The sequence below is a fragment of the Nicotiana attenuata genome, unplaced genomic scaffold (genome assembly GCF_001879085.1).
Source record: "Nicotiana attenuata strain UT unplaced genomic scaffold, NIATTr2, whole genome shotgun sequence".
NCBI classification, from domain to species: domain Eukaryota; kingdom Viridiplantae; phylum Streptophyta; class Magnoliopsida; order Solanales; family Solanaceae; genus Nicotiana; species Nicotiana attenuata.
Window position 1 is genome coordinate 1 of NW_017681917.1, and position 10,698 is coordinate 10,698.

Here is a 10,698-nt window from a genome sequence, read left to right on the forward strand (position 1 = left end):
ATTCAGAAAGTATTCTACCGTTGTGGCCTGTTATGTGGAGGTGGATCCCGGAAGGGCTATGGTGGTTTAGACCACTACTTAGAGATTTGCATATTCTACGGTCATGAGAATTCACCTGTGCGTTGCTATGGTCCTCCTGAAGTGAGTTAAGTGGAAGGTTTTATATGATGAAGTGTTAATCTAACAGTGGTTCCGACGCTATGATGAAAAACGAGTTCTATTGTATATTGGCATGTTGGGTGCAGTGAGTGGTATGGAATTTGAAGTGAAGATCAAGGTAGCAGTTCGGTGTCGACAAGGATGTCACGAGCTCGGATGAGCAGGAAAGAAGTTTCGATGTTTAAGGTAAGTTGGTATTGTCTTCAGCGTCACCTGAGATCGGTGTTTTGTAAAAAGGGCTTTGCATCCTCGTTAATGATTCTTGATCGCTTTTCAGCGTTAGTGCGGCCGGCGGTTTGGAGATACGACCCAGTTATTTGTTATGGTAGGTTGTAGGAGTGTGTCCCACAGGAAAATTGTATAAGTGTGGCAGGTAGTCACTGGATTGATTAAAGACTTAAACCAAGTATGAAGGTTGTGATGATATCGTTGATTTGAGAATAGATGCCTGGAGGGCACTCAATTTATTGGGTTGTGGAATGCGGAGGATTTCTCCTGTTGTGATAGTTGTTCTTGTGTGCTTTGAGAAAAGGGAAGTAAGTATGGACCTTTGAAGGGTCATTTTCCTAGTTTGGTACGATCAGGGTCGACTTGAGGTCGGCGGATGGATTTAAATGTAAATATGGGCTCTATATCAGGCCAGATGTGTTCATTTCAACACAGCGCTCCTTAATGGAGGAGTAGTCGGGGTGTTATTTTGTCATCAGCTATTTCATGTAATGACGTATTGCGCCGTGCGAGTTGTGAGACGGCTTGGTGAATTCCTTATGTTTTGAGGCTCCGCGTAGAGATGATGTTATATGAGCAGGATGGCTTTTGAGATTTCAAATCGTATATTGCACCTCAGTTGTGCTTGATTTTGTGGCTTCTGGCGCTATATGTCTCCCCAGGGATAGAATTATGCACTTACTGTGCTTGTGACCAATATTCAGTATATTATGAAAATGAGAAATCTAGCTCGGTGAGTATCTCCTTATGCGAGTTTTATGGGTGGATCGGGTGGCACGCCGCCATGGTTATGTTGTTCGAGTCGGGTTGCGCGCTGCAACAGAGTGAAGCTGAGTACAGTTCCCCATATCTGTTTTTATGTGTTTTGTTTCCTATTTTATGAGGAAATATTATATTAGTTGTGTGTCCGCGTCGCATGTATGAATCGCGAGCAGGATGTTTGTTTAATTAAGTCGACCGCGTCGCATGTATGATTCGCGAGCGGTGTAGTTGAATTTCCTTCTTAAAGTTTGCTTTCCTTTATATCGCGTTCGATATGGTAGCCTATTGGCACATTGTAGCATCACATGGGACTTTTGGTCATGTCGGGGTGGCTGCCCGAGCAGTTCGTACTGGGTGAGACGAGCTCATTGAATTCGAGATCAGTGTAATCTGAGTATATGAAGTATATTAAAGAACTAAGACCATTCTTCGGTTCAGGAGGAGGTGAGGGTTCTTGTCAAGAGTATGGACCCAATGATTTGTTGATTCAGCAATTGGTTTTGAAATTCTACGCCTATCTTTAGTCGTGTCGGTATTGTAAGAGTTAGAGTAAGAGCTAAGAACATCATGAGCAGCATTGTGAGCATCAGAGTCATAGAATTTCGACTAAATTGATCAGAAAATGTTATTATTGTCCTATGAAAAAAATTGTGCGAGGGGTAAATTCAGCTAAGGTATGCAGTCGTGTTTTGGTGCTGCGTGTAGATGTTTATGTGGTGAGCGTATGTTAGAAACAGGCCTAGCATAGAATTCCGGATGTTGGAATTGGACTTTAAGGCTTATTTGCTTGAATAAAAGGAAATATCTTCAAAATTAATCGAGCTAATATGCTCAACTGAGTTATGGTAGCACGGGAAGGTTCATGAGGTGTTAAACAGTGATTTCAGACTACTTCAGTGTAGTTCTCAGCACGTTCGAGGACGAACGTATGTTTAAGTGGGAGAGACTGTAACGACCCGACCGGTCGTTTTGGGCCCTAGCGCGTCGTTCAGCAGTCAGAGGCCATGAGCAACTTCATTTCAGGTATTATGACTTGTACGTGTGGTCGGAATTGAATTTCGGGAAGTTCATAGTTGATTTGGAAAGAGAATTCTCATTTCGGAAGCTTAAAGATGAAGGAATTAACCAAGATTTGAATTTTTGAGTAAACGACCTCGGAATCGAGATCTAAAGGTCCCAGCAGGTTCGTATGATGATTTCGGACTTAGCGCATGCCCGGTTCGGGTTTTGGATAACTCGGGAGCGTTTTGGAGCATATTGTGGAAGTTAGCATTTTAGAAGAAATTTCATAAGTTTGGCTTGAAGTGCATTTCAGTGTTATCGATGTCCGTTTGGGATTTCGAGTCTGTGAATAGCTCCATATGGTGATTCTGGAGTTGGGAGCGCATTCGGAAGTGAATTCGGAGGTCCGTAGGTCATTTTGGAGTTATTTGGCTAAAGATAGAAATTTGAAGGCTTTTGAGAAGTTTGACCGGAAGTGGACTTTTTGATATCGGGGTCGGAATCCGATTCCGGAAGTTAGAGTAGGTCCGTAATGTCGAATATGACTTGCGTGCAGAATTTGAGGTCAATCGGACGTGATTTGATAGGTTTAAACATCGAAAGTAGAAGTTTGAAATTTCAAAGTTCATTAAGCTTAGATTGGAGTGCGATTCATGGTTCTAGCGTTGTTTGAGGTGATTTGAGGCTTTGATCAAGTCCGTGTTATGTTTTTAGACTTGTATGAGTGTTTGGTTTGGAGCCCCGGGGGACTCGGGTGAGATTCGGGATAGCTTCGGAGTGATTTGCTAAGAATAGGAATTGCTGGTGCTGGTATGATCGCAATTGCGATGTATTGGTCGCAATTGCGACCTCGCATTTGCGAGGTTCCGTTCGCATATGCGAACCTGGGCTGCTGTGTGGAGGATCGCATTTGCGAGTGTGGGGCTCGCATTTGTGAACCTGGGCTGCTGAGTGGGGGATCGCATTTGCGAGGGGGGCCATCGCATTTGCGATGCTGTCCTCTTCACATTTGCAAGGAATCTCTCGCAAATGCGACCAAGTCAGGAGAGCTGGGCTTCGCATTGGCGGAGCGTTTCTCGCAAATGCGACTTCGCAATTGCGAGCCTGGAGTCGCAAATGCGACTTCTGCGTCTGGTGCAGTGGCTTTTATTCCGAGACTTAGCCCATTTCCCTCATTTCCCAATTGGCCTTAGGCGATTTTTGAGAGCATTTGAGGAGGGATTCCATCACCATCAAAGAGGTAAGTAATTTCTACACATCTTAAGTTAAATACATAGATTAGGGGTAGATTAACATGTGAAAATTTGGGGAAATCAAGGGTTTTAGATGAAAAACCTAGAATTTGGTAAAAACAAGATATAACCACGAAATTTGTTAGGGGAGATAGTAAAAATCATATATTCTTGATCCTTAGGTTATGGGTAACGACTTTCTCCCGGAATCCGGGCACGTGGGGCCGGGGGTGAATTTTAGGAACCTTGCATTTAGGGTTGGGAAATTGGTTTAATAATTAGAATTTGAACTTTTGAGCATGTATTGACTAGTTCTTACCCTATTTGAATAGTTTTGGATCGCTCGGCTCCGAATTGGAGGTTTGAGAGCGTTCTTGAATCGGAATATAGGCTTCAGGGCGAGGTGAGTCTCCTTTCTAACCTTGTAAGAGGGAATTGTCCCCATAGGTGAGTTAATTGGTTATGTGCTCCTATTTGTGGGGGCTACGTACGCACGAGGTGACGAGAGTCCGTGCGTAGCTACTATTATGTTATTGTCCGGGTAGTCTAGGACCCAAAAGCATGTTGTACTTGGAATAATTGTAATGTTGGTTACGGTTGAATTGCTTAAATCTTGTCGAATTGGTAAATGAATTTCTAAAAGGATTAAACTTCATTTTCTTAAATCGTTAAAAGAGAATTGGCTTTTATTTGGATAAATGTTCCTCGATAAATTCTTAATCTGCTATTTGAGCATGTATTTCTATGTGTGCCTGCGTCGCATGTAAGGTTCGCGAGCAGGATGATTGCTTATTTAAATTTGACTGCGTCGCATGTATGGTTCGCGAACGGGGTAATAGATGCATCTATGGTTCGTGCCGTTCGACCCTCGGCGGTGCACAGTTTAAATATTGTTGGATCGGACTGTACGTCCTCGGCATGAGTTGCGCATGCTTGTATTGCTTGCTGTAAAAGTTGTTGATACTAATACCTACTTTCCTCGACTTGAGATAATTGTCAATAAATGGATTATGAATCCGGAGATTTTAATGAAAAAGGACTTTCACCTGTTTAGTGACTCATTTGAATTTTACTGTTGTTCTTAATGGATCTATGAGTCATCGCATTAATAATATTATTACTGGACCTTTAGTAAGTGTCGGAGTTGCCATCTCGTCTCTACTTCTTCGAGATTAGGCGGGATACTTACTGAGTACACGTTGTTTATGTACTCATACTATACTTCTGTGCATTTTTGTTCACAGGAACTTGTACTACTAGTGGCCTGCTGGGCGTAGCAGCATGGATGATACTGGGACTAGGTGAGTTGCATTACTCGAGGCGGCCGGCAGCTAGTATAGTCACTTCCAGTATATTGTATTTACTTTCTGTCCATTTGTACTCCGGATAGATGTGGCATTGTATTGTCTCTTAGAAATAGCTCATGCACTTGTGACACCGGGTTCTGGGGATGTCTATGGGTTTATTCAGAAATGTAAAATTATTAATTATTTCATCATTTATTCAGTGGAATTCATCACGTATTGTTTAAACGCCTAAAAGAAGTGATTTCAGAAAATATTTAAACGAGAAGTTACTAGTTATTTGTTGTAGGCTTGCCTGACAATGGAGTCCGGCGCCATCACGATCCTTAGTGGATTTGGGTCGTGACAGAAGAATTCTATCCATGGTTTCGGATGAAGGTGCCCAAATCGTACATTAAGCGCAATTTTCCGGTAATTTTATTTTTCTTAAATTTTCATGATTTGATAACTGTTGATTATCCCAACTAGCAATGAACCCTGAACTCTATCTTTACATTGTGTTCTTGCAGTTTATTCCAAAGAGTATATGTGGCTATCTTCCTCCTATTTCGGTTAAAACAATGCTTCGATGTAATGGAAGGAGTGGGTTTGACTCTCACAAGTGGTGGTCGGAGAAGACTCGTCAATGGGTGGAAATAATTTGTTGTCGACAATAATCTGAAGAAAGGGAATGTCCTTCTCTTTGAACTAGTTGAGGCTTCAGGGGCTGTGATCTTCTCTGTTGAAGAACTAGGATTAACTAATACTTAGCTTGATAATTTCTTCTCTTTAGTTATATGTAATGACTTCAAATGGATCATAGTAATGGATTAATATGATTGTTCTTTATAATATTGCTTGTAATTTTTTTCCATTTATTATTGTTNCAAACTTCATTTGGCATTTGAAATTTGTATTTACAGGGGGTTTTGACACTGCACATACTGCTGCTAGGTGCTGTATAATTTTGAATGAGTTTTACCTCTCCACTGGTTGATATTTGTACTTCTCTGAAAGAAAAAGCTAGGATAGTTGTAGTAGTAAATTTTCGTATACCAATTTCAGGGCATATGACCGTGCTGCAATTAAATTCCGAGGACTTGATGCAGATATCAACTTTAACATCAGTGATTACGGAGATGATCTGAAGCAGGTTGGTTGAAGTAGCTAATCACCATCATTACTTATGGTTGAAGTCCTTTTTCAATTAGGACTATGGCTGCTGTTTAACATAATTTCTGTGACGGGCATGTAGATGAATAACTTTAGCAATGAAGAGTTTGTGCACATACTTCGTTGTCAGAGCAATGGCTTCTCTAGAGGAAGTTCAAAATACAGGGGAGTCACTCTGCATAAATGTGGGCAATGGGAAGCACGGATGGGGCAGCTTCTTGGAAAGAAGTGAGTGACCACTTGTTCCGATGTGGCTTAGAAATGTCACGCTACTATTAATACGGCTGTTTCAAGTTTCCCCAATCACATGATAGTACTGATCTTTATAAGCTAGAGGGAATATTGTTAACCAGTTCCTGTACGTTATGTGCTCGCAGGTATATCTATCTTGGACTATTTGACTGTGAGATAGAAGCTGCAAGGTCCAATGACATAACCTGATTCTTCATTCCCTTTCATGCTGTGGTTTAACCTCTTGACATTGACTGAACTTGGTCTTTGGCGCTTGATCAGGGCATATGATAAGGCTGCTATAAAAAGCAGCGGGAAGGAGGCAGTCACCAATTTTGAGCTAAGCACATACGAAGGTGTATTAACTTCTGAGGCTCATATCAGAGGTACTATCAAGACTTGCACACTTTTCCAGACACCACCTTTATGCTTGTCGCTTTTATTCTGTAGCTCTGCTTAGTTGGTTGAAAACTACTAATCTTTACATTGATGCAGGAACAACTCGTAATCTTGATCTGAATTTGGGCATATCTCCCTCTTCCTATGCTGACAATCAACATGGAAATACTAGCCAAATTGGAAACTTCCAGGGCCAGCATGGCTCAAATGGTTTACCTGAACATCGTAGACAAGACCAAAATACTAATGGTGGGAGTCCTACAGTGCCACTCTTCTCTACCGCAGCATCATCAGGATTCGAAAATTCAGCAATCACTGCACCCTCAGCTGCCATTCATCAACTGCACTTTGGAAGTGGAGCTTTACCTTACCACCACTAACAATCCCTGACCAGCATGAATCTTTCACATAATTATTGCACGAGCTGAAATTAGCTGGCCGGTAAATGCAGAACAAGTAAACAACCACCCAATATCTTTTCTTCCTTTGCTGAAGATGATACCAGTAAGGCAACACGTTGGTCTACAACTAATTGAGTTTAGTTTTGTTAGTTAGGATATGAGGTACTGAGTTTCTAAACAAGGCTATGAATCTTATAACATGAACTATGTGATTGCAAGCTGCTTATTGGGCAATTTTCTTCTACACTGCGTATTACCGGTGCCTTGACAATTGGGATTGTTAAGATGAGAATGTTTCTATATGGTTTTCATTTTCAAATGATTTCTTTCTTTTAATGGCTTCACATTCTGTTATTAAACCTTCTAAAGGAGGCTTCCTTGCTCAAAGTTGGTTCTTGAAATTAGCAAGAACGGACTGACAAATTTTGGTCTCTTTTCATTGCTGAAGCGTACTGGGTCTACAGGAAAGATCACAGTGCAAAAGTCGAGACATAACAAAAGAAGTAAACTTAGAAGTGTTGTTGGTGAAAGTTTGTCCTGTTGCTTTAAAGGGTAGTGGAAGTACTATCATCTGAATCCTCAGCTTTTGATTTTAGAATAAAAAGTAACATGATTTTTTCCCTTATTTGTAAGTGTTAGCAAGTAGGGACGTAGTGTGGGCAGAAAATGGCAAGCTAGCTACCCTTTCTCCTCAATTATTAGAAAGTGACTCTATGCCGTTTTTTCCTGGACTGTATGTCAATTACCTCGACGCCTTTACATCAAATAATTCAAGAACTATTTTTCCGCTTATAAAAACTGACTTGCTCAAAGTCTGCGCCCGAAAATTATACTGCATATGCAGATAATATCTGTATTAAAATTTTTGATTTCAGCACTGGTCACATCGATTGTTATGATCCTTGATTGCCAGTTGGTTCTTTCCTTTCCTTCTGCATCAAAGTCTAGAGAAGAAGTCCCCACCCTTTTGATACTTTGATTAGAGGCAGAGTTAAAGGCTGTTTATGGTAAAAATCTTGATGGTCTTATCAATAATTTAGTGTATTAATCACCTATCAACCAAACATTCAACTACAAATGTAATATGTATGCACGTATGACAAAACAACTAGAATGTGTTAAGTAAATAAATATATATATAAATATGTTTTGCTTAAAGAAAATTACTCCAAATAGGATTAATAAATACAAAACGCATTTAAGATAGAAGTCTGTCAAAAGACTGCCATGACACTGTTTCCTTAAACACTAATACTAGGCTAGGGAGGCAAAAAGTACAAATTGTCAGCTCATGTATTAGGGGTGTTTATGGTTCCGTTTGGGTCGGTTTTTTCCTAAAGAGAAACCAAACCAAGTAAGCCGTTTTTTAAATATTGGAACCAAACCAAACCAATTAAGTCGTTTTTTTATCGATTCGGTTTTTGTCGGTTTTTCTGTTTTTCGGTTATTTATCGTTTTTTTTAAAACATGAGACATACACTGCCAAACACATATTCCGACGATTACATTTTCAACGTAACACTATCAAATCAATTACTCTCTGAGAAATCTATCATTTATCAATATATATTGATGATAACTTGTCACGACCCCAGTTCGCCCTCCGTGAACTATCGTGACGGCACCTAGTCTCTACGACTAGGTAAGCCTAACAAATTGCGAAAAACGAAACAACAGAATAATTCAAATAAAACTTGCGGAATAATCATAATGAAGGTTTAAAGATGTCGCTAGGCATATACAATACAACTCTCAAACTGGAACTACATTTCCCAAAACCCGAAATCTCATGAAATCACAAGCTGTGGAATAACTACAGTGTTCTAACTCCAGAGTGTCTAAACAAAAGTAAATACAGAAGGGCGAATACTATGAGAGAGAATGGAAAGGGGACTCCTCGGTCTGCGGACGCGATAGACATACCTCGAAGTCTCTGATGGGTCACCCCGCTCAAGGATAGTAGGGCTGAGTCGAAGTACCTGGATCCGCACATGAAAAACATGCGCATTAAGGGCATGAGTACACCACAGCGGTACTTAGTAAGTGCCAAGCCTAACCTCGGTCGGGTAGTGGACGAGGAAGGTCAGGGCCCTAAATTTCCACGTCTGGATAGGCATTGAGATCAAACAAGCTTGATTGCGATTGTGTAAGCGTCAATTTGACTGCAATTAAAAATCAAACAAACACTATAAGAAAACATGATATGTTTAAGTATAAATCAAATGTAGTCGCAAAATTGTACCTCATTCACACCTAGGGAACCATCATGCTCAACGTTTGTACCTCTGCCTTGCCCATTACCCCTACCCCTACGTCCACCACTTCTACCGCCACCTCTACCACCACGATTGCCACCAGCCCTGCCACCACCCCTGCCACCCCCTCTAACACCAGTTCTTGCGCCATTACTAGCTCCAAATACACTACGCGGCTGTGAACTTGTAAAGTAGTAGTCAATTCTTCCTCTATATCGATTCAAACGCGGCCTGCCACGTGAATTAGTGTACTGGGGATCTCGTAGAGTTGTGCCATCAACATTGTCATCTGAGTCATCCTGGTCTTGGTTTGGCACGATCATTTCATCGTCCCAGTTTTGAAGATCATGCACCATTTTCTTCAAATTATGCTTAACATATTGAACCTTCACGCTAGTGCCCAGTGCTATATCACAAGCCATGTCAAAATACTTCAACATGCTCTTGTATGTCTTATACTCAGGCGTCATGGTTGGGTAACCAACTTGATGGAACCGATTCAAGTGTGGCCTAATAACATCGCTTCTCCACCTTGTCAGTATTTTATCAATCTTCTTGTGCGACAAGATCTTGAGTATATGGCAACAAAGTATTCCTCAAGACTCGAACCATTTGCAGCTGCAACTAAAATAATCGCCGATAAGTATATATTCAACAGTGTACTCAACTGGATTTCCATTATTTTTTATTATTACTGAATAATCACTAACGATGAATTTCTCAACACCGGGGACAACTTGATGATCGTCGGGGCTGCTGACTTCACAATGATACAATTTCCTTAGTTGTGTCTTGAAAAATTCATACACTGTACGCGTATAACACTGAATGGCCTGCTGCTCCCACTTGAACATTGACTCGCACACAATGTGAAAGCCCTTTGACCTGTATTCCGCTTCCAACTCTTTCTCATGCTTAGCCCTTATAGCTAACTCATACTGGTGAACAAACATCTTTAGAGTGCTTTGACGGGTAATATATCCATCAAAGAACGCATGCATCCCCTCACTTCTTTGCGTAGATAGCATACCACCCCAAAAATACACATCAAGGTACACAGGAACCCATTTTTCCTTCCCAGAGTAAAGCTTGATGAACCAATTCCTTATATGCAAATTATACCTTGCAATATATTCTGTCTATTTTCTCTATAAAACTTCAACATTAATGCTATCAAGGACCATGGATTTAAATTCTGCACGTGCAATTTTAGAAGGTCGAAAACCACTTAAGTAAACAGCAACTTTGAGAATATATGCCAAATACAATAACTATGTATTGTATTTGGCATCACTTCAGCAATGGCTACCTTAATGCTCTGACACTGATCAGTTATGATCGCATCTGGATGAACATTTCCCATGGCATCAAGTTAAGTTCTAAAAACTAATTTGTAACTATCGATATCTTCATGAGACATGAGAGCACATCCTAGTAAGATGGACTGTCTATGGTGATTGATGCCAACAAATGAAGCACATGGCATATTATATCGATTCACAAGGTACGTTGTATCAAAGCATATCGCATCATGGAATTGCTCATACGCTGCCTTAAAGTGTGAATGCACCCA

At 40.7% G+C, this 10,698-nt stretch overlaps 1 protein-coding gene across 1 annotated transcript; it reads left to right on the top strand.

The window, feature by feature from the left end:
- Positions 1 to 5,501: 5,501 nt before the first annotated feature.
- On the top strand, positions 5,502 to 7,189 carry LOC109221973 (floral homeotic protein APETALA 2-like). Its single transcript, XM_019386392.1, has 6 exons — positions 5,502 to 5,620; positions 5,732 to 5,819; positions 5,922 to 6,067; positions 6,217 to 6,261; positions 6,353 to 6,456; positions 6,566 to 7,189. The coding sequence occupies exons 1-6, from the start codon at positions 5,502 to 5,504 to the stop codon at positions 6,847 to 6,849; spliced, it is 786 nt and encodes a 261-aa protein (XP_019241937.1). The 3' UTR covers positions 6,850 to 7,189.
- The last annotated feature ends 3,509 nt before the right edge of the window (positions 7,190 to 10,698 follow it).